The sequence below is a fragment of the Apus apus genome, chromosome 19 (assembly GCF_020740795.1).
Source record: "Apus apus isolate bApuApu2 chromosome 19, bApuApu2.pri.cur, whole genome shotgun sequence".
In the NCBI taxonomy this organism is placed as follows: domain Eukaryota; kingdom Metazoa; phylum Chordata; class Aves; order Apodiformes; family Apodidae; genus Apus; species Apus apus.
Genome location: NC_067300.1, coordinates 10,572,368 through 10,597,431, shown reverse-complemented (window position 1 = coordinate 10,597,431; position 25,064 = coordinate 10,572,368). Strand labels below are relative to the sequence as shown.

At 44.8% G+C, this 25,064-nt stretch overlaps 1 protein-coding gene across 2 annotated transcripts; it reads right to left on the bottom strand.

Moving 5' to 3' along the window:
• Positions 1 to 785: 785 nt before the first annotated feature.
• Positions 786 to 21,262, bottom strand: LHX2 (LIM homeobox 2). Of its 2 annotated transcripts, none has more exons than XM_051637020.1 (5): positions 21,007 to 21,262; positions 17,992 to 18,197; positions 16,872 to 17,254; positions 8,567 to 8,772; positions 786 to 1,766 (listed from the first exon to the last, which is right to left on the bottom strand). In XM_051637020.1, exons 1-5 carry the CDS (start codon positions 21,229 to 21,231, stop codon positions 1,479 to 1,481), a joined length of 1,308 nt encoding a protein of 435 aa, XP_051492980.1. In that variant the 5' UTR covers positions 21,232 to 21,262; the 3' UTR covers positions 786 to 1,478. The 2 variants fall into 2 exon arrangements, with proteins under 2 accessions (XP_051492980.1, XP_051492981.1); XM_051637021.1 differs by having other exon boundaries at positions 17,992 to 18,194.
• Between the last annotated feature and the right edge of the window lie 3,802 nt (positions 21,263 to 25,064).

Sequence of the window (25,064 nt, the reverse complement as noted above, 5' to 3'; positions counted from 1 at the left end):
ACCCATCTTGCTGTTTATTTGGAGTAATCTTTTGGCAATTTCGATCCAATGGAAATGACGGGTCAGTTCCAGCTGGCCACATCCAGCCTAACGTTTGACTGAAATAAACTGACTGCAACAGGTCTGAAAAGGAACAACCATCTGCATCTTATGCACCCCTCCAATTCCATAAACCTGCTGGGCAAACAGCAGAGTGGATACTCATAAATATTTAAACTTTGCTGAGGTATTTCTTTAATTACAGAAAAGCGTCTTTAAAAACAATAGGAAAAAAATCAAAATATTAGTTATATTGTGCACAGATTTCTGGGGGACAAAGAATTCAATTTAATTGAAAGGTCCATAATTATTAAAGGAATAACCACTTTTATTAGTATCAACGATATCATCTCCCTTGGCTTTTTATTCCTTTGAAGCATTACCAAAAAATTGTAAGGCTGTGACTTTATAAAACATAATTTTGCCTCGACTTTGCCCACCAGTGTTGTAAAATAACCTGAAATACTTCTGTCTTTTTCCTAGAGAAAACATCACCCAGTGTGCACCTCTGTAACAGGTTCACTGTGGCCACACAGCTGTGGGATACCCTACTTGCCCCCTCCATGAGGTGGGACAAGCCATCTCTTGCACAAAAGCAAGATTGCTTTCCTGAACTCTAGCTGAAGTCAAGTTTCTTTCACACAGCAAAATTAAGCATAGTTTTTCAGTTTGAATTTTAACATTATCTGATAACTTCTACCTGCAACTAGCAGTTATTTATTTCTCTACAATGAAGATACCTAGATTGTTGTACAAGCTGGATTTCTCACCCATAGATACTTCAGGAACAGGAGGAATGTACATATAATATTTAGAGTTTATCCTAGGCAGATACCATGTTTGAAGTGCAGTTTTCTAATCCTTTTAAATACAATCAGCTTATCTTGATTGTGACACTAATGTTAAATGTAACTGCAGCCATTACCAAGTAGTTTCCATAAGTGGTTTTATTACTGGTTAGATTTTACAAATTCTGGTATTCAAACAGACTTCGACCTTAAAATTCTAAAACAACAAAGCAACCAATGAAAGGCTTAGGACTATTCAAAGTAACAAACTCTAAACATTTTTGCCCTGGTCATAAATATACAGAGAGAAAAAGAGAGAAGTGGACACGGAATCCAAATAATGTAGATAAAACAGTATATAAGGCACATGGCAGTCTTTGAAAATACAGAAGCTTTAGCCAACTTAAATTAATTGCTGTTTCCCTTGCTCAGTCCACAAAACTGTACAGTTACACAAATGTTGTGTTGCAATAGATCTTCCAAGTTATTCTTCAGTCCATACTCCATAATACCAGAACACTACATTTCCTTCTGTTTTTTAGGAGAGATCCTAATTGTGGTTAGTCAGTTGCTCAAAGCCTCTATTAAAATACACTTGGAATTTCAGCTAAGAATAATTTCTTTTTTAAAGAAATTATTAAGAAAGAGTCATCAGAAAAGATTTGTAAGGGTTGTCTGTGAAGGACTTCGAGATTCGTGAACCTCAAGACTTCCGGGCACTGATGTCAAGACAGATGTCACAGTAGGCATAGTAGGATTAGTCAAGTCCGTTAAAGTAGTGGGAGTGCTGGATGGACTCATGGAGGCATTGGATATTTCTGAGGCAGGACCTGATGGGGTCCCTGCTTGGAGTGCTGAGTCTGAAGTCTTATCCACCCCTGTGTTTTCTTGACGTAAGAGGTTCCGTCTGAATTTGGCTCGAGCATTTTGAAACCAAACCTGAAATAGTTTAATATAACAGGGTAGCATTTAAAGAGCTGCAGTGTTTAAAAAAGCAAAATCATACTCACAGATTCACCGACACTTGAATTGGGGAAGTTGTTTTTACTGGTAACATGTTAGAAAGTAGCCCCAGTGATGAGAAGCATCCTCTGCCTGCCTGTAAACCATTCTTCTTTCCCTCTCCTGCAATCCTGTATGAACAGTCTGCCTGGGACAGGAGAGGCCTAAGGATGGAGGAGCAGAGTCTTTCTGTGCAGGCTGTATGTAAGGATGCTTAGAAATCTGGCAGCCTGCATGAATCCTTGAATACCCTCAATCCCAGCAGTATTTGTCTGGATAAGCTGGACATCAAGCATCTGATGAATATGAAATAATGAGTTTCAGCACCCTTGTATCTCCAGCCCAGCTCCCACCATAAGCAGCAGGTGACACAAGCCACAGCTCTCTGCCTTTCTGCAGGCCCTGGGAGCTCTCTGGGGAACTTTCTCATGTCTCGGTGTCTGTAGTTCTCGTACTTTTCTAAAAGGACTGTCCCTCTTTCTTACTCTTCTCTTACTCTTCTTTCTCAAAAGCTTCAGCTCCCTTCACCTATGCCAGTCTTCCTTTTTCAAATAGTATTGGGATGATGTCAGGAAGAGAGGCTTGAATGGTTTTCAGGACCCACACTGCATTAAAAACTGTCATTTCTGTAGAAATTATACCACATACAGGATTTTTTCCAAGATCACTACTTCTTGCATTATTTGATTATTATCTATGAGTGAAGGACAAAAGCTGGGACTTCATCTTTCTCAGTTGAATTTCAGAGCTTAAGTCTAAGTTAATACTGTTTTCCACTGTCTGCAGGATTTGTTTAAAGATAAAATCTTTTTCTGACCTATTTGAAAATAAATAAAATGCATTTATGAATCTGGCATGAAACCCAGGTACAAGGTATTACTTTGGCTAAATTTGAAAATGTCGTTAAATACCCTGTGTTCAAGCTGGTACACGCTGACAACAGGGAATTTTACTGCTACAAATTAGCTGAAATTTCACTGTGCTTATTTATCAGAAGGGCTCTGTCATTATCACATTCTTTACAATGGACTCAGTCGTGATCCTACTGGCCTCATGATGACCTGCTATAAGCAATAGAACTGAGTCTTTCCATTCCAGGTGCAATGAGCCTCAACATCTCTGCATTTGTTGGAGAAAGGAACCGGGCGAGTGAAGAGATCTGCATAACCAGATGGTAGCTCCATCAGATTTCTCCTCTGTGGCCTGTACAGAGAAGCTGAGTGCATGGAGCTCAGGAGGCCACACCAAAGTTCTGGAAGTTCTGACCTCTAGCTCTGAACCAGCATGGCCCCTGCCACGGGCTCCACGTTACGCTGGTCCTGCCAGGCATCTCTGCACTCTCTGCCTCCGGCGCCATCACAGCGGATCAACATGTCTCAGCCGGTTTTCCTCTCACTGTTTTTCTTCCCTTCTATGGATGCTCCAGCCCCACATTCCCCCTATTGAGCACTCTTATTTTTTCTCTGGAAAGCTTTTTCCACCAGTCAAGAGTCTTTAAGGTGCACACTCTCTTTCTCACACTCTCTCTGGGGAATGGAAGGAAATTATCCTCAGAGACACATTCTTGCCTTGGCGGTAGGAGCTACGTTCCTGGGCCATACACGAATGGCATCCCTACAGGCCCTTGTTTCAGAGAGCTCAGTATTTTAAAACAGGTTCTGTTGGCATTCATTCCCTTTTTAAAAACACTTAAAGACTATTATTCAGTTTCACATATTACAAGAAAACAAAAATCTTTGAAACAAGCACGGGTGAAAATTTACTCATGGTTTTAAACATAGCCTGTGATAATAGTAAACCTGCTAAAGGGCAGCATTTTGTTTAAAATGGGGCAAAACCAAATGTGGTATTTTTGTAACTGTTAGTTCAGACCCATGTGGGAAGGGAGACATGGCAGGGTGTGTGGGGGGGCTCTGAGCATGGCCAGGAGCCTCGTGTGCAGGGGATGCGAGAGTAGCAGATCAGTCTGTTCTGGTCATTCAAGCCACAAAGTCTCCAGCACCAGCTAGTTAGGAATTGTAAAAAACAGCAATTTGAACATTTATGGGATTTTTTTACCTTTCAGTAAGAGATCATTTATATTTGTCCCACAGAGTAATTTGTGTTTGATTTTTGTAAGACACCCTCTAGCAATTGTAAAAAGGACAATAGATGTGAAGGTGAAATGGAAGTTCAGAGGCTGCCACGCTTGGCATGTGTGAGCACCATGGTCACGTAATAACTACAACAGGCAAAACCACTACCCCAGCTGCATATACACATTCTTCTGTGTAGTGTCACACTTATGTTCATTAAAAATATACATATTTATATATGCAGCAGTCCTAAATATGAGTAACATTTCCATTCCTATTCACAAAACAATTTCCTTGTTTAAAGTGTGCAAAACTGTAGAAGGCACCATAGCTATTTTGTTTATTTACGTTGTTCCTAAATCTCCAACTGTTCCTTAATCTTAACAGGGTGAGAGATTCTGTGGCATTTTTTCTGTTCGGGATTTGAAACATGTATCATGTAAAGAAAAGTGAGCAAGATTATTGGTGTTCATGTATTCCCCTGTGCAAACCTGTGCTCAGCTGCCCTTGCCCATGACCGTTTGTGCTGCTTTTTGTGGCTGCACATATAACACTGTTCACTCTCTCTTTAATACTGGTAATTCATGTTAGACATGAAAATCCTACATAATCCTGTAAGTATTATTCAAATATAGATATTATATTACTATGTTCACTTCCTCACTGAGATATTGTCAAGGTTAATCAGCTAGTGGTTATGAAGGTCTTTAAAATTGTCCAAAAATAATTTTTCATATTATTACTGGAAAGATATCTAAATATTTGTTAATTGAAATTCTGAAAATACCTTCTCTTATGATAGAAGAGGGTAATATAATTACCCAATAGTGATATTCAGGTATGCACTTGAGATAGGAGAGTGTTCAGCAAAGACTTGATGTTGAGGAGCAGTGAAAGAATTACAACTCTTGTTCTCTGAGTGGTAGGGGAGCAGGCCTGCTTGTCCCCTGCCCTGGGCCCTTTCACTCATTGCTGTGCAGAGCAGCGTGTAAGAGCTGGCAGGTCAGGGCTGCCCAGGCAGGAGGGCAGCAGTGCTGTGTGCTCACATGGGAAGTTCAAGCCCTGCACCTGTAACAGCATTACAGTAAAGAAATAATAACCCAAACAGACAGAACTGAAAGAATTGTTCCAGAAGGACTTATCTCACATCAATTGCACAATAAAGAATCTGGTCTTCAGTACTGAGGAATAAACAAAATCATTGGGAAGTATTTAGTGGTTTTCTGTCCAAGCATATCATTATAAGGCTGAGCTACTTCAAATCAAAAGGGAAAATATGGACTGAAACTTCCGCTGAAAAATAAAAGCAGCTGCAAGACCCACCACTGATGCTGCCACGTTCTGGTGAGCAGGGCTGGATGTCTGTAGCTGGGCAACTCAGCAGCCAGGCAGAATAATATTTACTATGGTTAAAATTTTACTCTATCTCTTCAGTGAGCTGTGCAGCTAACTCTTTTTCTCCATCAAGTAAAACAGGATTAAAAGAACATCTTTATATGATATGACAATATTCAAAATAAGCACACTCACTGCTGTAAAGGATTTGGATACTGCAGTGCATGAGATCACCTGATCACCTCATGTAACTTTATTGTTCCTAACACCCCCATTGTTGCAACTGTTTTGTATTAGTTGTATCAACAACTCGTGCTATAAACAAATCTCTAAACACAATTTTGTTCATTCACAAAGCTGCCTGGAGACATTTAGCTTTACTGAATTTTACTAACTAGTAAGTGGAGAAACAAAAATACAGAAGGATGCTGCACCACAAAGCAGGCTACATTCACTCATTTCACACACATTCTGATTACTCTGTTGTAATTAGTAAACACACAGTTAAGGGGAACTGTGGGATAGTTTATGAATGGAGGCTCAGCAGAGTCTGCAGTACACCAGCCTACAGCTTCACCCAAGTTAGCACAGGGCACCCACGCAAGATTGTGGCAATTTTCATACTTGTTGACTGCTGGAAACTGAATTAGCAAAGTCCAAACGCAGCAGTAATCTTTGTAGGGTTTTCATAGCAACTTTACTGGGGAGTATGTCATTTCTGGGTATGTGTAGCTGATGACTAATTGTATATAAAGCAGAGACAGAAGTCAGATCTTCCACAGATCATTAAGAATATGGTCAAATTCTCTGCTCATCTACGCAGTACCCTTGTCACGTTATGTGGGACTGTCTGTATCGTAAGGGCACTAGTGCTGCTTCCTAAAGCACTAGGAACTCTACTGCATGTGTTTAGGAGGTGCCCTAGTTTCAGAACAAGAAAATCTGTTTCTCCTTAACTGGTGTCTTGCATTTTCTATTAAAATATATTCTGTTAAGAATAGACAAAGAGCCACAATCCTTCATCAGCTGAACTGAGATCTGAACATAGAGGAAACAGACCAGGTTACAAACATGCCTAATAACAACACAGGGAACACGGAAGATTTCTCACTACTGGCAAGTGTGCACGGGTGTCTGGGAGTCCATGTGCCTTTGGTGAGTGAGACAGACTAGTGTTAATGAGGCTTGTTTAAATCAGTAGTGCCAGTGAATTTCTTCGTGTTCAATCTATGACACAGACAGAATGCCAACCTGTCTGGCTCAAAAGAATTAACAATTGACACTATCTCAGTAACCAACAAAATGAAGAGTTTTCCCCAGCAAAGAGCAACCCTGAAACTCAGGTGAACTTCAGTGTTTGAAAAATTGCCTCTCACAGGTTACAGATAACCAGTTGGGCACAAATGCTTGAAAATAATATTTAAAAGTTTGTTTTTCATAGCCCAAATTAATTTTCAAACAAAAAGTCCAAGAGTACGCAGTAGAGAGTGCTCATCACAGACAGGAAAACTCAGGTGATGCTAGACAAAGGAACACTCCGAGCCATTGTCTTGAATTGCCTCCAGCAGCATCATCCTCTGGGTGCAATCCTCACCACCACTATTACCTTCCACCACTCTTCAGCTAAAGGAGCCCAGACATAAAGAAGTGTTTAACAGTGAAAGTAAAAGAGGTGAAACATCAATTACCAAAATGATTAAAAAAAAAAAAGTTTAGTGGAATTGTAAGGGTCTGCCACAAAAAAACAAGAGGACCCACTAGACACTTTAAAACTGCAAGACATGATATGTTTAAGATGGAAATGGAAGCAATGAAGAAACTGAAAGTGGAACTGAATTGTAATGGAAGATGTGGAGTCCAATTTTGGAGACTAGGAAATACGTTCATAAAATGAAGGAAGAAACAGAGACAATAACTTGGAAAAAAGATGGAAAGAAGGACCCGTTAGGTGAAAAGAGAAGAGAGATGGAAGTCAAAGTTGGAATGGAGAGAGATCAGAAAGATGATCAAGAGAATGACATTTGTGTCTTAATGCACTAAGTGAAATTTCTCAGATAATGCAGGTGTGAGTGCACTGCGATGGACACAACAGATATTCCTGAAGTGTCTAAACTCTGAGAGTAAAATAAAAGACAAGTGTCAAAGTAAAGAAAGACAAATGCAGTAAAGGAGTTGCCCATGTGTATGGATAAAGGAGAGCTGCTATGAGAGGCACTACATCAACTCTTAGGATGTGCACTGTTTATAGAGGAGAAATCTGTCCCACCACCACAAGTCAACCTCAGAAAAACAAAACCAATCTAGCTATGAAGGATGTAGCCAAGAGCAGTAAGTACGTATGGGTTTTCATTAGTAGTTTTTACTGAGAAGCCTACAGAACCTTTATTCCTTCTACTGCTAGGTATTAACACTGTAAGGTCCAGAGTCTCTCCAGTGGATTCAGTTTTTCTCAATATTTTTTTCTAGTGCCCTCCACTTGGCTAGGAATTTATGAGAACTGTCCACGATGTTCTCCCAGGCCCTGTCTCTGAGCCCTACCTCTCTCTAGGAAGCTCACAAACTATTTTTCTACAATTAAGCCCTGTTTAAAAATTCCAGCAAGACATCCTGGAATGCCATGGCTCCTATTTGCCTATTTTTATCACTTAAGTATAGTTACTTGGATAAGTGCCCATTAAAATTGACTTATTGAATCAGACCTATAAATTAAAATGGAGCTGAATCAACTAATATTCACAACTTTGCTTCCCATACTAGTTCAATCGGAGTGCACATCCTTGAAGTAAGAAAAATGCAGCTTTTAGAGAAAAAGTACTTTCAAAATGCAGCCTCCTTTCATTCTAAGTCACTAAACTAGAAATTAAAAAATTAATATTTGAAAAACTAACTTTATATCCACATCAGTTACGAAAAAAAAAAGTTATCCTACTTGTCCTGATAAAACAAATTTGAACTGCTGATTAATTTCTTAGAAAGATAAACATTCACAGTAATTTCTAAATTAAGAGCTCTCTATTTACAGTGAACACTCTTACTAAAATAATTCACGTTGTCCTGCAGCAGATTGGAAGCTAAAACATGCACCAGAATTAACTAACTACAGGAAAACAAGCAGGTCCCTGAACCTTCACAACTGTCCCTAAAAATCCCCAGTGATCTGCTTTTGGGAAACTGAAAAGAAATAATTTCTCTCACACTTTCTAGTGTTTGACTGAGGTCTCACAGAAGGTACAGACAGCTAAGAGAAACCTGAGTCAGCAAGATCCATGGCATTTTCAATATAAAATTGTACTTTGTTTACCTTTCACAACAAAAGGCTGCTCTTACCTGCAGAACTCTTTTGGTCAGGCCCGTTTTCTGAGCTAGCTGTTTCAAGTCCTTGGCATCAGGATTGTGGTTAATAGCAAAGTACGACTTCATTGTCCGCAACTGGTGGTGTTTGAACGACGTCCTCATGCGCTTTGTTTTCTGATTGCTGGGGTATTGCTGGTCTCTATCCAGGTGGTCACCATCGTTTTCATTGCAACTTAAAGCTTAAGGCAACAAGAGGAAAAGGCGTGTAAATCTGTGGCTCTGTGACCAACATTGTTTGCAGTTCATCTGAGTGCAGCAATTAAAATAACATCCCATGGCATGTATTGTACTGGTACAAACCCTACCTGCCTTCTCCATTTCTGCACCTTCTATTTTTCCCTTACAAAAACCGCCTGCAAGGACCCTCACCTGCCTCTTTATGGCTTTTAAAGTGTCAAGTCTGCTTCCTTTTTTCTTCCCTCCATCTCCACACAGCCTTTCCTCCACTTTCTGCCTGTAGGATGGTATCTCCCCTCAACTCTGTGAAGTGTTTTAACCTTCTTTGTGTCACTATAAATCACATTGTGACGTACAAAGAAGGTTGTGTGATACCATCCACTTAAATCCTGCTGGAACAAACCAGTTAAAATGATAATTATTTCCTTCATCAAACTAAACCCTGTAGAGTACAAAAGAGACCGTAAATGAAACACCATAAAAGAAATAAAGTTTGTGGGCACCAGACAGCAAATTACGACTATGATTTGACTAGCCAAAGAAATAAAGCTGTTAATGCAATCTATCACTGGAATGTCAAATGGAAAAGATCTTTTTTATTATTTATGTGCTGATATTTCCTTTTAAAAACAAACAAATGAAAAAAAACAACTCGCAAATACTAGTTTGAATTATTAATTCTGTTATACCTTTTTGAAATCACTGAGTTACTCTGATAAATTTTCATAAATTAACCGTAAAGCCAGCAGAGGAATTCTGTGAGCAAGAAACATTATAGTAATTATCAAGTATCAGGATTGCCAAGCACAACAATCTCATAAACCAAAAGTAGTTTTACATTTATTTGTGCAAGCAGTAAACCAGAGAAAAAGTCTTTAAATAATATTAAGGACCAAGCTTAAAGCCACTAAAAAAACCCAAGGATATAACAAAAAATTAGCTCTGACAAACTGTCATTAATTTGCTTTTCTGTTCCAATATCTACAAGTCCCTTTTAAATTCCTATAAGCTTTATGTTAAAAGTGTTGAAAACTCACTACTATTTCTGTTCTATGTTGCATGCAGAAAACGAGGGGAAAAAAACAATAACGTGTGAATTATTGGCAAATTTCTTAAATACATAAACAGACTTGTTTTCAATTGTCTGTTATTGCTGGTTCATTACAGTTGAGTACACCTCACAGACATGCCTTTATGGTCTTTAAATTCATGCTCTTGCAGAGGTTTTCAGCCCTATTGAAAACATACCAATTCTGAAAGACATGCATTAAAACCAGTTTTTAAAAATATACATAAAAGCCACGTGCTTATAAGTAAAAATGCATAGAGGTTCTATGAACAGCAGCTTGGCAGCATGTACAGCAGCTGCTTTGCAAACTTCAGCTCTTCAAAACCTTCCAAAAAGATACTGCACAACACAGAGCAAGGCCTGCAAAAATTCAGCTTTAAGACCAAAAGCATCTTTGCTTAATAGATACATAGAATGTGTTTGAAGCCTCAATGTTTTCTGTGTGTTTCTGCATTCTATAATTTAAAAAACAGCTTTAAAAAATTGCCCTATGTATGTAAACGTGTGTGTATGTGTGCGTGCAGTTGCACAAATCCTTTCCAGACCTAAGTATCTTGTGCCAAGTTCTCCCCACAAGAAGCATTTCTGCTTGTTTTCCTGGGGCATGGAAAGACTGGAAGCACCTGAATTTAGAAGTACAAGACGTTTAGAAGGAGATAGTAAAAAAAAAAACAAAACAGTGTTAATGGAGCTGGATGGAATGTGGCAAAATCTTTTCTTGTTTAAGAACTGAGATCTAGGTGCCAAACTGGGGTCATCCCGTCTGCTCCAGCCTCCTTCATAGCTACTACTTCTGATATAAAAAATACTGGGATGAATAACTGCAACTGTACTGCTCATAGCAGATTCTGTTATGGAAAGGTAAAAACCAAGTAGTGCTTGGTTATAAAATGTACTCGCAGAATTCTACATATTAGTAATGGAAAAGACCTCTGTGTATTATCTTCAATGCTTTCCAACCCTCCCAGAACTAACCAGGCAGAGACTTAGGAGGAAATGTGTCAACATATCTTTCTGAAGGACTGAAGGTGTTCATGTTAATATGCAACAAAACAACCCCTCGGGCTTGGATTTCAACCTGTTCCATAGAGAATGAGATATACACAGGATCCAAGGAAAGAAAAATTACTCTAAATATTCCCAGAATGGAATGAAGGTGTCAGCTTTTCATTAGGAACAACGAACAATTTACTTGTTGAATTTCTCATAATTTTACCTCTTCACCTACTAAATAAAAATAATATGACAATGACAGTAGATATGTACAATTTGAGACTGGCAAAAATCTTGTCCTTTTCTATAAAGAAAGTTACAGAACACATGTTGAAAGTGCACGAGGGTGCCTGCTGTTCACTGTCTTGCTCAAGAGTCTGGGTGCCCGCAGGCATCCCCCATTATGACAAAAAATTCCTTGTTAGTGCCAGTTCCCCTCTCATATTTGGTGGTGGTGCCTGGCACCACCTTCAAAAGTCTGTTGTATCAGGTTTAACGTTATATGCATCTCTCACAGAATCTGAAACAGCTATGGGGATTGGAGGCACAGAGATGCAGAACGGGCCAAAGTGTAAACTTTGGGAGATTTTAAGAGCTGAGTAGTTTCTGCAAAAGGCATCATGGTGTCAGACCAGCACTGTACACGCTCCCCATGCAGCCCTCTGGTTTTCAAGGGCTTCTTCCCTGCTACTTTGTGGTGTCCCTGTCTATCTCCCAAAGGAATCATACAACTACCCGTATGTAAGATTTCCATTCAATTACAGCATCTAGGGCTGCTGCTGGGAGTTCAGAAATACAATTGGTAACATTCCAGTCAAATAGAGGAGTCTCAAATTAACTGATGTTTCATTCCTATTTTGTGATAAAACAAAATCTGAAGTGGTGCCAAGTCTCTTCTTTGACCCTAGAACATTTCTAAGGCTCTCGTGCCTCTCTCCCAGTCCCCACATCCAGGCCATTGCCCTCCTGTCCTTCAGCTGGTCTCACCAGCAGCCAGCTCTGGGCCTCCTTCATTAACACTATGGTACAAATGTCCATTTGGCCACAAGATGGTGATGTCCACAGAGAGCATCACTAGAAACTAAGATTAAAACACTGTATTTTGTTAATGGTGACCAAAATACCCTCTGCAGAATAATGCATACTACCACCTCTAAAAGGAGCAGCGTGAGTGTAAAGCAGGATGTGCTGTTACCTCTGTAACAAACACTATTTGAAGAAAACTTGGGAACACTGTTTCACTCTCAGATCTCCCCACGTGCTGGGATTCAGGGCAAAGCATGCGCTAAGCAGTTAGTAGGTCGCTAAGTAAGTGGCACGTGAAGAAGATGGGAAAGAAGAATTTCCTTTGGGGGAACTTTTGTTCTTAGGAGCTTGTGTTTGGCATGTTAAGTTACCCAAAAAGAAAGCAATCTACTCCTGATTCTGAAAGAATGAGACAAGAGACACATTTGGTGCATGCATCAGCTCTCTATATTCAGTGGCTCAGGAACATACACCCTTTTCCTTCTGTAATAAGAGTCAAGGGGGTGTTTTAACCTTCTGCTGCCTGGAGAGGGAACTTGCGATTAACTAGACTAGGCAGGGGTGCAGCCTTATTTGATGTCTGGCAGGCGTGCGTGCAGTATTTTGCGATACCGGCATCACTGAAGGGGACAAAAGTGAGAAGGACCCCACCGAACAGCACTCGGGACAGGAACAGAGATAGGCTTTCTCCCTGGTTGAAGGAGAAGACACGTGAAGTCCTTACGGCAACTGGGATTAAAAGGGGTGAAGCTGTGGCACCCGGAGCAGGCAAGGTTCCCCTCGCTGCTTCCGAGGGGCCTGGCAGAATTGAAAGGGGGGGCACCCCCGACAAGCCTGCAGAGCAACAGATACGGAAAGCGCTGCCTCAACCTTGAAATTTCAAGAGGTGTTTCTAGGAAGAGGAAAATAAAGCCTGTCTTCAGGAGCGACTGTCTTCCAGGCTGAGCATCACAAGGCCACGAGTGAGGAGAGCTGCGAGCAGAAATGCTCTTTCCTTCGGCCTTGCTCAGCCGCCTGGGACAAATGGGCTGCGTGTCCCGCTGCCTCCCGGGGCTGCCCGAGGGACCGGCCGCCCCCCCCCCCGCGGCCGCGGTGCCTCCGGGGGGAGAAAGCGGCCCGGGACGGGGCTGCAGCGGGCGGGAGAACAAAGGGTCCGGGCCGAGCGGGCGGAGCCAGCAGCCAAGGGTTTTTCCCCTCAATTAAGCCAATTGAATGGCACTGAATAGCCGGTGCGAGTGCGCGGTAATTCCCTGAGCGCCGCGATTAACCCGGGCAGCCCCGGCCGAGGAGGGCTCCGCGCTGCCCGCCGGGCCAGGGGAAGGGGCTGGCGACGGGGCCGGGCGGGCTCCGCTCCCAAACCCGTGGGGCTCGGCCCCACCGTGCTCCTCCCCCGGCCCTGCTCCCCGGCAGCCTCCCTGGGTAAGGAGAAGGGTAACGCTGCCTGGGCCCCACTCGCCCTTCAGGGAGCGAGCGGTGCCGGTTCCCTGCCCCTGCCCCGACCCCAGCCCCTGCCCCCCGGGAGGCGCCAGATGCACCGCGCCCCGGGAGCCCGAGAGGTGCCCGTGCCGGGGGGCAGGGGGGAACGAGGAGGAGGGAGAGAAGCAGGAGGGGGAAAAGGAGGGAACTCCAGTTTTCCTTAGGAAATAGCTGCGAGACATCAGCTTGTAAGTTGCGAGTCCTGGTTGCTCGCTCTGCAACTGTAGTCACAGGATCGCTTATGCTGAGCTTTTAGTCCCAGGGGAAATGAGGAAAGAGAAATGCTCTTCCTAAAACTTTCCAGGCATTTTCCATTTTTGTCGGGGGATAGGGGGAACAAACAACAACAAAACAAAACGAAACCTCCCGACCACTTCTGACAAAGCCGTGTCGGAGAGTCAGCTCCAAGCGGCCCCGGCGCTTTCCCGAGCCGTGTCGGACGCGCCCGCGCTGCCCAGGGGCCGGCAAAAAGCCTCCCCAAACCTCCAACCCCCGTCCCCACCCGCCGAGCGGCTGTATCTCGCCTAGACAGTCTGTCACATTCTTCCTGAAACACCGTGTATCTTCCTGCCGGTAAAAGAAGGAAAGATGTATCGGTATCTGCGCAGTTTGCGCAGATTATGGGTGTTTTATCAGGCCGCGGTGGCACACGTCTGCGCAGCGCAGCGTCACGTGCGAGGATATTTCAGTGGCTTCATGTTAAAGACAGACTAGATACAAATGAATAAAATATTGCAGGCTGTGGTAGGTTTGAGGTCTAATTCACAAAGGGAGTATTCAGAATTCTTTACAGGTGCTTCTGTGTTCAGCAAGCTTTCAGCCATTGATTTACTGACCTAAAACCCCCCTCAAACTCCATTCCAAACAGGGAAAGAAGAAATTATGATCACAGGAACACACTTTTAAAAAAAAAAAAGTCAAAAAAAAAAAAAGTCTTTTTGAAGTTTCAGCATCCTTCTAAGCTATTTTCCACTTGTCAGGCTCTATCTACATCTAAAGCCCATCGTCCCCGTGCAAACGGAGCCTTATTTAAGTAGGGGGGGAAAGTCAGTCCAATCCGTGTTGCAGATGAATATTTGCTGCAAATCACGAAATAATTCCAGTCTCAACTCTGCCTCAGTTTACTGGTAGCCCTTTCCCACCACCTCTGGGTACAGATTTATTTACACAAAGTATTCTACACAAATTACCAGCAACAGATCCCCTTCGAGGATAATATTGTGCATTTCTAGTGTATTTCTGAGAAGGAAAGGACAAGTTCCATTGAAAATAAAAGAGAAACTATCACACTTTTAAACAGTCTTGCTTTAAAAAGCACAGAAATAGAAGGCTTTGCAATAACCTCTTCGTTTGTGACATTTTACATCAACGGGTAACCTGGTCGGATTTCCTAGATCGATGGCACTTATTATTGTCTGAATTAGTCGATTATTGGTTTAGTAAATAATTAAGTAGATAAATAGTTTAAGCAAAGAAGCTAAAGGTTCCCCAAGGAAGATCTCTTGAGCTTCCGTTGCAGGCTCAAAACAAAAACTGAAAGACCAAAAGATCGGAGGGCAATTTTTTGGAAAACGAATTTTAAAAAATACACTTAAAGACTGCTTATTTAGGAAGTCAGGGAGCAGTAAGACTTTCTCAAGCTGTGCTCCCATCCAGGACAGATGCCGGTGGTTCGGTTTACAGGTCCTTAGAATCGGAACATCTGCCCTGCACAGGGAGACAGCGGAAGGACAATTAAAATCTAATCCCTTCGAAAATGAGACTTTTTAAATGGCCAAGATGCATGTTTTATGGATGTTTTGAAGCTCAGCTGTTACTCGGGAGGACGCCACATACACCTTTCATGAACCTTCACCACTGGGACTACCACTGATTTTTGCACTATTTCCAAATTATTCAACTAGTAGTTAAACCAACAATACCTGGCAATTTTACCCCCGAGGTGCGTTTGCCAGTTAGAGATGCGCCTCTTCTCCCTGCCATTTTCAGCGCAAACCACCGGATTTCGTCGCTATTGTTACTCTTTCCTTAGGCGCAAAACACCCGCAGCCTCATCCTCCCGGCGCGGTCGCCTCCCCCGCACCCGCAGCCCTGGGTGCCGGGACATCACCAGCACAGCCCGGACCCTCACCACCGCTCTCCCCCCGTCTCCCCGCACACCTTCATCCCCCTCTGCAGGGCGGAGGGGAGGGAGCCCCGCGCAGCCTGGAGCTGCAGGTCCGGGGCACTCGGAGGAAACAAACTGCAGCACATTTGGCCTTTACCTAACGGCCTCCCACGGAAAAATAATAATAATTATTATTATTGTTATTATTAATAATAATAATGGAAAATCTACGCCTATGGGACATGTCTGAACTTGCTAGATTAAAAAAAAGCAAACGTGCTCGAAACAGCGGAGAAGTGCAGACGACACTGAAGCAGCACAAGCAAAGAGGCAAACGAGCTTCGTCTGCAGAGGCTGAGCGGGCGGCTCAGCATAAAGCCTGGGGAAACGCGGGGCTGAGGCAAACCCACCTCTGTCTGGAATTCTTCTAATAAAGTCAAGATCTGAGAATTTTCCATTGCAAACCACTTTTTTCCTTTTGCATACAAGGAGCAGTGCTGGAAGACCCAGCGATCACAGCCGTTCCGGTGGCCACTTACACGGACGAGAGGAAAGGGGGAGGCAGGGATGGGGGCGCAGGAGACTGCTCGAATTCCCTTGCCTGCAAAATTACAGTGCTGTGGTGGTGGGGAGGTTAGAGGAGCAAACACCTCAGAAAGTTTGCAGCTCGATGCAGGGAGCCTGGGAGACAGAGTTTCAGCACAGACTGCAGGCTTCTTGCTGCTGCCAGGTTTGCTGCCTGTCTTCTGACTGCTAATCTGAGCTAGGAGGAAGAGGCTGCCACTCGGGGCGACCAGGGTTTAGAACGGGGATGGATGCCGACAGTTTCCTGACTCTTCTGAGTCACATCTGACGAAGAAACTCCTGCCGAACTTGCTGCCACATGGGCAGACTCGAGGCTGCCTGCAGGCACCTGCTGCCTGCAGCCCCTGCCCGGGCTCCGCGGGCACCCGCCCCCCCAGCCCGGCACCCCCAGACACACACACGCTTCCCCCCGCAGCAGGTCCGTGGGGAATAGCCACTTTCCTACTTTCCCTCTCTCTGCCACTCTGAGGTACAAGAGCTCTGGACAAGGGCAGAGTAATTCACCCATCAGCAAGCCTTTGAGTGTAGCTACTAAAGAAAATTCACAGCTTTCTGAAGGGCTAAGTCACAAACTCTGGATTCCAGATTTCATTTCAGGCCAGTCTGCCCTTTCTCCCCATCCTTAACCAGATGACCTTGCTTCAAAACATTTTATTTCCAGCTGAAGTGAAAAATGCTAACATATTAGCTTCTGTAATTGCAGTTTGACAGCACTTGATCTCAATAATTATGCTGCAGCTAAACTATTATTAACGGTTTAAGCTGAAATAAACGGAAATCCCCCTTCGGAAGTTAACAGAAACAAACCATTTGAATTGCTCTGGGAGAAGATGGGGGTCTCTTACCTGCGTTGTAGGCTGCCAGATCTGCCCCAGGCCCTGGGCTCTTCCTTTTCCTGGGTCTCCCCTTTTGGACAGTCCCCACGCCGTTGTAATAAGGCAGTCCCAAAGTGTTGGCAGAGCCCGCTCCCAATGCCGGGCCCTTCCCAGCGGCTACATCCGAGTGATTGAAATGCACCTGGTACTCCCCCTGGATGAGAGTCTCGAAATGGAGGCGGCAGTACACCAGATTGTCCTTCATGCCAAAGTGATCGCCGGTGGTCAGCATCTTGTTGCAAGTGGTGCAAGTGAAGCAATTTAAGTGATATACCAAATCCCTGGCCCTCATGACCATCTCGGAGGCAGAAATCCCCAGGTGACACCTCGCACATCTCTGCACCGAAAACCTCCTGCAAAACAGAACGGCCAGAGGAGACGGTGAGAGGCGCATCCCCCCCTCCCCCCTTTCGTCGGGTCCGCCCGGAGGACGCCAGAGGGAAGAGGGGCTGCGGGGTTAGCGGCACAAAGCCGGGAAGTTTGCGGAGCAGCTCCGCCAGCCAGGCGGGCACTGCGGCAGGGAGCCCGGTGGGCTCGGTCTCACTTCCCACCTAACGGGGCAGCTCCTGTCCCGCCAGCTCCCACCGGGAACACGCACCGACGGCCGTCCCGCAAACTTCCCCAGGGCCGAAAGAGGCCCCAGCCAACAGTCAGTGCCCGGGGCTTAGCCCCATCCCTCCGCCCCTGCAAAGGGACGCGGGCGAGGAGGGCGAGCTCTTCCCCACAGTGAGGGTGCCACTCCGTTCCATGCCCAGCGTGTCCAGGGCAGGGGACACGCTTAACTCCCCTTGGCCATCGCACTTCCTTTGGCATCCCAAGGAGCCGTGGCAGAGGACGCGTGCTTGAAGCCCCTAGCACCCGCAAGCAGGCCGGGGGCAGCCGTGCCCGGGCCGTGCCCCCTCCCGGGAACACGGGCCCATCCCCACCATGACTGTCACTCTCCAGTGGGAGGTTTTAAGACCCCACAGCCTGCCCCATGGGGACCGCGTGCCCACGGATTCCCTCCGCAGTCTCTTCAGGACGGGGTTTGCTCAGAGTGGGGGGCCGCAGGTGCCCCCCTCCCAGGCTGGTGGTGGGGAGCAGGCTGTACCTGTAGTAATCCTCCTTGCAGTAAATGCTGCCGTCCTTGCTGAAGCAGGTGAGCTCGGACTCCAGGTTGAGTTTACATTCACAGCACTTCAGGCAGCGCATGTGCCACTGTTTATCCACAGCCAGGAGGTAATAACGGTCGGAGATTTTCCCCCCGCAGCCGGCGCACAGGGCAGCCCGGTCACTGCTGATGGAAGGCATGGTCTGCTGGGGGAAAACAATTACAGACCGTTAACGAGAGGGAGAAACTCCTGTGCACTGCTGGGCTCCCCCCTCCCCTGCCCGGCCGGGGCCGGGCTTCTCCTCTGCCTTGCAGGGGCTTGGCAGGCTCAGAGGAGCGGAGAGGGGGCTCCGAGCCCGGCCGCCCCGACGGGACGCGGGCCCCCAGGGTCCCCCGGCAGCCCACCTTTCCGGGAGGAACGGGGAGGAAGGCGAGACAAGGAAAAAACATCCTAGGTTTTAGGGAAGGCGTCCGGAGGAGACCCAGGATTTTTTATATTTTCTCTTTTTATTATTATTATATTTTAATTATTTTTCGGAACAAGGGAAGATGCTGGTCAATAAACAGGCGCAATAACCACAGAGCAGGGCAAATCGCAAATAGTTAATTTCAGAATTTATTATTATGGATATACTGAGGGTGTCTGCATAGTTAATGCTCTGTGAGTGCATGTATGTGGAGCGTGTCTCTGTGTGTATTTTCCTAGCTATAAAATTCCGAATGAATTACGATCAAACCCGCCAGCAGTCACAGAGCCACAGACACAGGTCTCCGCAAGCTGGTTCCCAACAACATGTCCCCCAGTCTGCTGTGACCCAAAGCACTAAAGGGATCAGTAAATAAAACTGCAGAGGAGACGGGCATCACTAAGTCCAAGGTGCAGAATGTTTTATCAGGAAAACGAAATAGGAGGAAACGTCTAGGAAAGAAAGTGAGGAAAACAAAACTGAGCACTTCAGATTATGCTGGGATAAACTTGGAAGCAATAAAACTAAATGTAAGCCCTATATAATTTAATAGTTTAGTGTCAAATCGCACTCCAATCGAAACCCCGCAAAAAAACTCAAACACATACATAATCTGTCAACTTCTACCAAAAAAAGAAAGAGAAAAATACCGGAACCCGTTCAAGCACGCTTATTTATTTTAGCCGGCACCTTGACCAGAATAGAGGAGAGGAGGCGCGGAGTGGAGCAGTTTACGGCAGCCCTCGCAACGTGCTGCGGTCCACTTCGTCCCAAACTCACCAGCACCCGCTTTGCACAAAAGCTGAGGATTTCTTACTGTGCAAGAGCACTCCAGACATTTTTTAAAAGATGTGACAAGCACGCAGTTTGTTTTGATTGGGGGGGGGGGGAGAAGTTGTTTGTTTACTTTTACTTCCTCTAGAGCCTTAAGTCCTTACGCAAAGCAAAAAGAAGACAGCAAAGAGGAAAGAATGGAAAGAAAACGAAGCTATTTTTTCAGCACAGGCTGGACTGATTACTTTCATCCCGTACTTGCAGAGATCACCGAACCCATCGCGGTGAGCACTGCTCTTTGCACGACACCATTCCCACTAGCAGAACTACATTAAATAAAATTATGGCACCACGTTGCTATGTTAGCCTCTCAAGTCCACTATAGCTTCGCTCTTTAAGGCATTAACTGAACTCTGATTAGGGATCGGTTTATAACCGAAGTAGTTTCTTGTAAATCCACTTCAATTGAGATACACTTTTTCTGCCTTTTTTTTCTTTTTTTTCCGTTAACAAAAATACTCTGAGATCCAGAAATGGTGTTTAAGGACCCACTGTTCTATTTCACTATTTGTTATATACATGTGTATGTATATACATTATATATAGATACATAAAAGTATCATGCCACAATATGTATTCCAGAAAAAATAATTTGATATTGTTTAATTGTACGGAGAAATATTAACTTTTCCAAAGAAAACCAAACCCACTTAGATTAGAAACCACGTTCTGCCCTTACAGTATAAAGGCTGTTTTCCAGCCAGTATTTCAGGATTAAACACTCTCACTGTCACCTTTCAGTAAATTTCTACATAGCATTGAGAAATAACACATAGTGCTGAAGTTTTAAAAACCAAGAACAGATAATCTTTCTTGCATATGCCCATATCAGCTTACAAGACAGCATTTCACCAAAACACGGGATCATTTGACTTGAGAATTATCATATTAACCAAGAAAGCACACATAAAATGTCGAATTAGTTAACACATTTCAGAAATTTCTTCCACTTTGCTAGCTTAACTCTGGTGGGAAGGATGCATCTTTTTATTTAAATGTATTAACACACAAGTACTACAAATCAGCAGACATCATATAAAAAGTAGTAAAGTTATAAAAATTTGCATCCACTCGTCTCCCTGAAACATGTCCTCTAGTTGTTTGCCATGTTTGCAAACCCAGTGTTCATATATATATATATATATACACATATATATATATATAGATATAGGTTTTGTTTTTGTTTTAAATAGTAACTTAAAGGCACTCGAGTTTGTTGGAGTTTTTTGTTTATAAATGCCTTAAAGACTCCTTCAGTGTAGACATTCTCCCTGAAAAATAACACAGAACTGGATTCTGTGGTGCTCATGTTCCCCTTCTGCAGACAAAAATTTCGCTGTGGCAAAATCCTATCTGTTTGGAAGCATACTTTGCCTCTTCCCAAAAACTTTGGAAGGCCGGACAGGCTGGGGGAAGGGAAGGCGTTCTTGGACGCTACCAAAAGGCTGGTCTATCTTTCTCTTTTCTTGCAAGAGCAGCACCGTTAATTTCACCCAAGCGTTACTATTACTATGCATATTATTAATAATTAACAGTTTCATGCCTTTCCCCACGGTTTTCTTTAATCTTTCGGGGTGCCTTTCTGCTCAATTTTCTTCTGATTTAGCATTTTGCATAGGTTTCCCCCCGATCCGTTATTTTAAGGGAAAAGCTCTATCTCTGAGGGGTGCATTATGTTTAGGGGGTGAATGACTCCCATTCCTTTGCTTCCTACCGTTTCGGTCTCTCCCCTGTCTATAGCCGAGCTGATGGCCGGTGCTTCGCTTTTGGTTCTCCGATCCATCTCGTCGATGACCCCGTGCATCTCCGAGCCGGACAGACTGTGGAAAAGCATCGCTGAGGAAGCAGAGGAAGAGGCCCCGAGTTGCTGCTGCTGACAGTGGTCGGGGTCCCTGCAGGAGCCCAGAACTTGCATTAACCGGAGCCCTCCCCCATGCATCTAGCACGGTCGCCCCGTCTCTCCTTGGGCTCCGGGCTTTTCACCCCGGCAGAGCTCTCCGGAGCGCAGCGCAGGCACTGATCCGAGGGGGGGGGGGGGTGCAGAAAAGGCGGGCGAAGGGAATATGGGAGAGGGGATAACTGGTGGTATAAGCTTCGGGGCTTGGATCTAGTCTGTTGAGCGGCCCCGGCACGTCCCTCTAGGAGGCTTCTTCAGTGCAGGGCTCATTGCCCCAGGTGCAGTCCCAGGCTTTATGCTCTGGCCCAGCTGGCAGAAGGCTGGGCAGGTTTACGGTTGGGAGGGATTAATAAATAATAGAAATATAAAAAATTAAACCATCTTCAGTGAGAAATAAATAAAGAAAAATAACAACGATAAGCCCCTCACATCGTACTGTGCGATTTAAAGGAGGAAAGCAAGGGAGAGAGAGGCTGCAGCAGGCGGAGAGCAGGCTGGTGCTGCACGGAGGATGGAGGGACGCCCACCGTGCGCACTCACAGTGCAGAGGGCTGGCAGCGGCGGCAGCGCAGGGGCAAAGTTTGCTCCTTCCCCCGCTCCTCCCCCAGCCCGCTGGAGCTCATTGGGAAAAGAAAAAGCCAAGGGGATGGAGGAAGAGTTGGATGGGCACCAGATGGGACGGGCACGCGGCGGCCCCCCTCTCTCCTGAGAGCGGCGGGGCCCGGGGCGGCTGCTCGGGGGGGTGCGGGGAGGAGCGGAGCCGCCGCCCGCCGCGCTCAGTGCCGGGAGCGGCGCGGCTGCAGCCCGGGCGCTGCGCGAGGCTCCGCGCCTTTTCTACAGCCCCCGTGACATCATGTCCTGCCCCGCCGCCATTGGCTGCCGCCGCGCCCGGGCCCGCCGGCATGTGCCCGGGGCCGGGGGCGCGCAGGGGCGCGGAGGAGCGCGGAGCCGCGTGGGCCCCCCGGCCCGGCCCCGGCCCCCGGGCACTGCCACGGCCCGTGCCCCGCCGCGGCCTCGGGAGCGCCGGAGGCGGCCGCGGAGAGCCGGGACCGGCACCGCTCCCAGGTTTGCGTTTGCCGCCTGGTGACAGAGCACGACGTGCGACAAAGAGGCTGTCGGGGAGAAATGCCCCCAGCGCGGGAGAAGTGTGTGCGGGGGGGTGGGTCAAAAGTTTGGTTACACTCCGGAATTACGATACCCACAGCATTTATTAGTAAATGAATGCACCCAGCAACACTCATTATGAAACATATTCACCATCGGAATATAATCGCTTGTGTCAGACCAGTTCCTGAAGCCTCCCACTGAGCACAGCCGCTTGGCTCCCCGGTTTCCCAGCAGACTGTAAGAGAACTAGGCCAGGAAGGTCTCTGAACTTGAGAAGAAGCTTCAGGAAGTCTCCAGAAAAGACAAAGAGTGCACAGGGAAACTGTTTGTGATGTCTAAATATTTACCCAGAAGGTGGGTAGTAAGGAAGGACTAATTAGTATTAAAGATGTCAAATATCACACTTCTAATTATCTTAGAAGAGGGAGCCCAATGGGAAGTGAATCGGATGCACACCTGAGCTGGCTGCACGTTGTGACATCATGTACTGCATCATTGCTGGGGGGCTTCTGACAGGGTGATTTGCCTCCTACAGGTGCAGCACAGTTCAGACTATCTTTGCTAAAACTGGCATTACTCTGTTGTTAGGCAGACTTGGCTGGTTTCTCCTGTTGCCTTCCCACAATAATCCAGGCTTTTTATTATCTTTCTGTTGGGATTGCTCTGAGTAGATAAATACATTTGCATGTCACAGAGGAGAACAAAGTCTCTCTTGTAGAAATGCATACGAAATAGCCACAAGACCCCTCAAGAAGCCATACAAAATGCAGGCTAATTTAGCATCTGTGGAAACTATCCAAAGACTGTCCTAAAATCCAACCTTGGAAACAATGGAAGTTCAAGTTTTAGTTCAGATTAGAATCCTGCAATACAATTAGTGGAGCTGTCTAGTATTTACCTTGATAAAATAATCTTTAGCTCTGTTAAATTGCAAAACATTTCAAATGCCCTCTGTGATGGGATATTTGCCTCCAGTAACAGAGATGTGGCCTATGGCTCTCCGGACACCACCTACATCACGGTGGAACACCACTGGGTTACCTTCCTGGAACAATTTGCCATAGAGATGCTGATCTGTAGCTGCCTATTGTAAGATCCCTAGATACTTCAGTACCAGCATGATTTCTTAACACACAACTGATTATATACATTCTGCAGTTAAGAAAGGTCACGGATTCCTAGGCTCTGTCTGGCATTGCTAATTATCAAAAAGATTGTATATAATTTACGGAATTAAAACACAGTATTTTGTGTAACGGTATTGCCTAGGTGGTTGGGACCAGTAATACCAGTAGCCCGTTAAAAAGGTATGGCATGACCTCCAGTTAACAGGCTACCTCTGATTATCTGCTTAATGGATATACAAACACAAGAAGACATCCAACCCTTGCTACCAAAACACAAGGAGAGTAACCAAATGTAAACACAAAGCTGCTAATGTACACACTGACACATGAATGACATTTACATTGTTCTGAATAAAATCCAGGATATTCTTGAATAATGAGCAACAGAAAAATTGTGATGGCAAAATCAGCTTGGGAATCGAATGCAGACTCATTCAAATTGGGAGGGTTTTTTCATTTAAAAAATGGTGCAGGTAATAATAAAGTCTTTTAACCTCTATTTTGTTATAGGTGACAGGTGAACAAATCACAGGTCTTGAGTTTCTCTACCCTGCCTCTCTTGGTAACGTCATCTCCAGTACCATCTGCTACCTACCAGACAAACAGACCAACCACATAATGAGGTACCAGCTTCCACCCAGCTACCGTGACTAAATCAGAACAAAAGATTGAACGCCTCCTTCAACAAAGGAACACAAGTCTAAGCTGTCTTTGCTAATTGCTGGGTTTCAGGTTGTCTGTTACAGATTTTAAGTGAGCTGCAAACATCCATCCACTTATAGCTGTTGGATAAAGGTACTAAGAATAAAAGATAAATGGAAGCAAGAGGTAAGAGAGAAGAGAAGAAAGCTTAGAAAATAAGTAACTACTTATGGTAATTTAAAGGCTGTGCAATAATATAAACATGAAAGACCAGGGGGCAGAGTGATTGATATCTCATATGTTTTTGATGCCCCTATGGTTATTAGACTGCAATATATGGGTACATACAATAAACTATGAATTAAAATGTAATTGTAGCTTCAGGCATCGTCTTCATTGTCTGCTGTGGTGTTATGTCTTCATGCACCGTGATTGACAAGGTGTAATTAATCATCTTACTCAGTTGTAAATATGGGCACCCTTCACAGTAGGCATCAGGAAGTGTGTACCAGCAAAGGAAGCAATAGTTGACGCTGATATACCATTAAATCAAAATCAGAAAGCTTCTATGTTCAGAAATGTGTGCTTGGTGTGATGTTGTTATCGTTTATTTCTACAATACTGTACCAACAAATTTACTTGATTTGCAAGTTAACTACAACATTAACTGGTTTTATTTATTTTGTCTCTTCTTCATTTTTATAGGCAATGATGTTGTTCTCCTAAAATGTGAGACAGTTTGCTTCTTGTCAGCAAGTGGGGCTCAGCTCAGCTCTTCTCTCGGACTTCCCGGAGACAGACTAGGAAGCTTCAGATTCATTTGCTCTATGGACTGACTTGAAACGATTCACTCCATTCACATTTCTTTTCTGCACTTCTTATAAACTGAGTTAGACACTTTGGGCCATCTTAAAGTGAAAGGGAATAATGAAATAATCTTATTAAGAAACACTTTTCAGTTTAAAAACAGGACCTTTCCTGTCACGTATGCTGTTCCCT

Coding starts and splice junctions, on each gene's coding strand:
- LHX2 (XM_051637020.1), bottom strand. CDS start 21,231: ATGCATGGGGGAGGGCTCCGGTTAATGCAAGTTCTGGGCTCCTGCAGG. Junction 18,198..21,006: donor ACAGGGGAGAGACCGAAACG/GTAGGAAGCAAA, acceptor GTTTTCCCCCAG/CAGACCATGCCTTCCATCAG. Junction 8,773..16,871: donor TCTGGCAGCCTACAACGCAG/GTAAGAGACCCC, acceptor TGTTGCCTTAAG/CTTTAAGTTGCAATGAAAAC.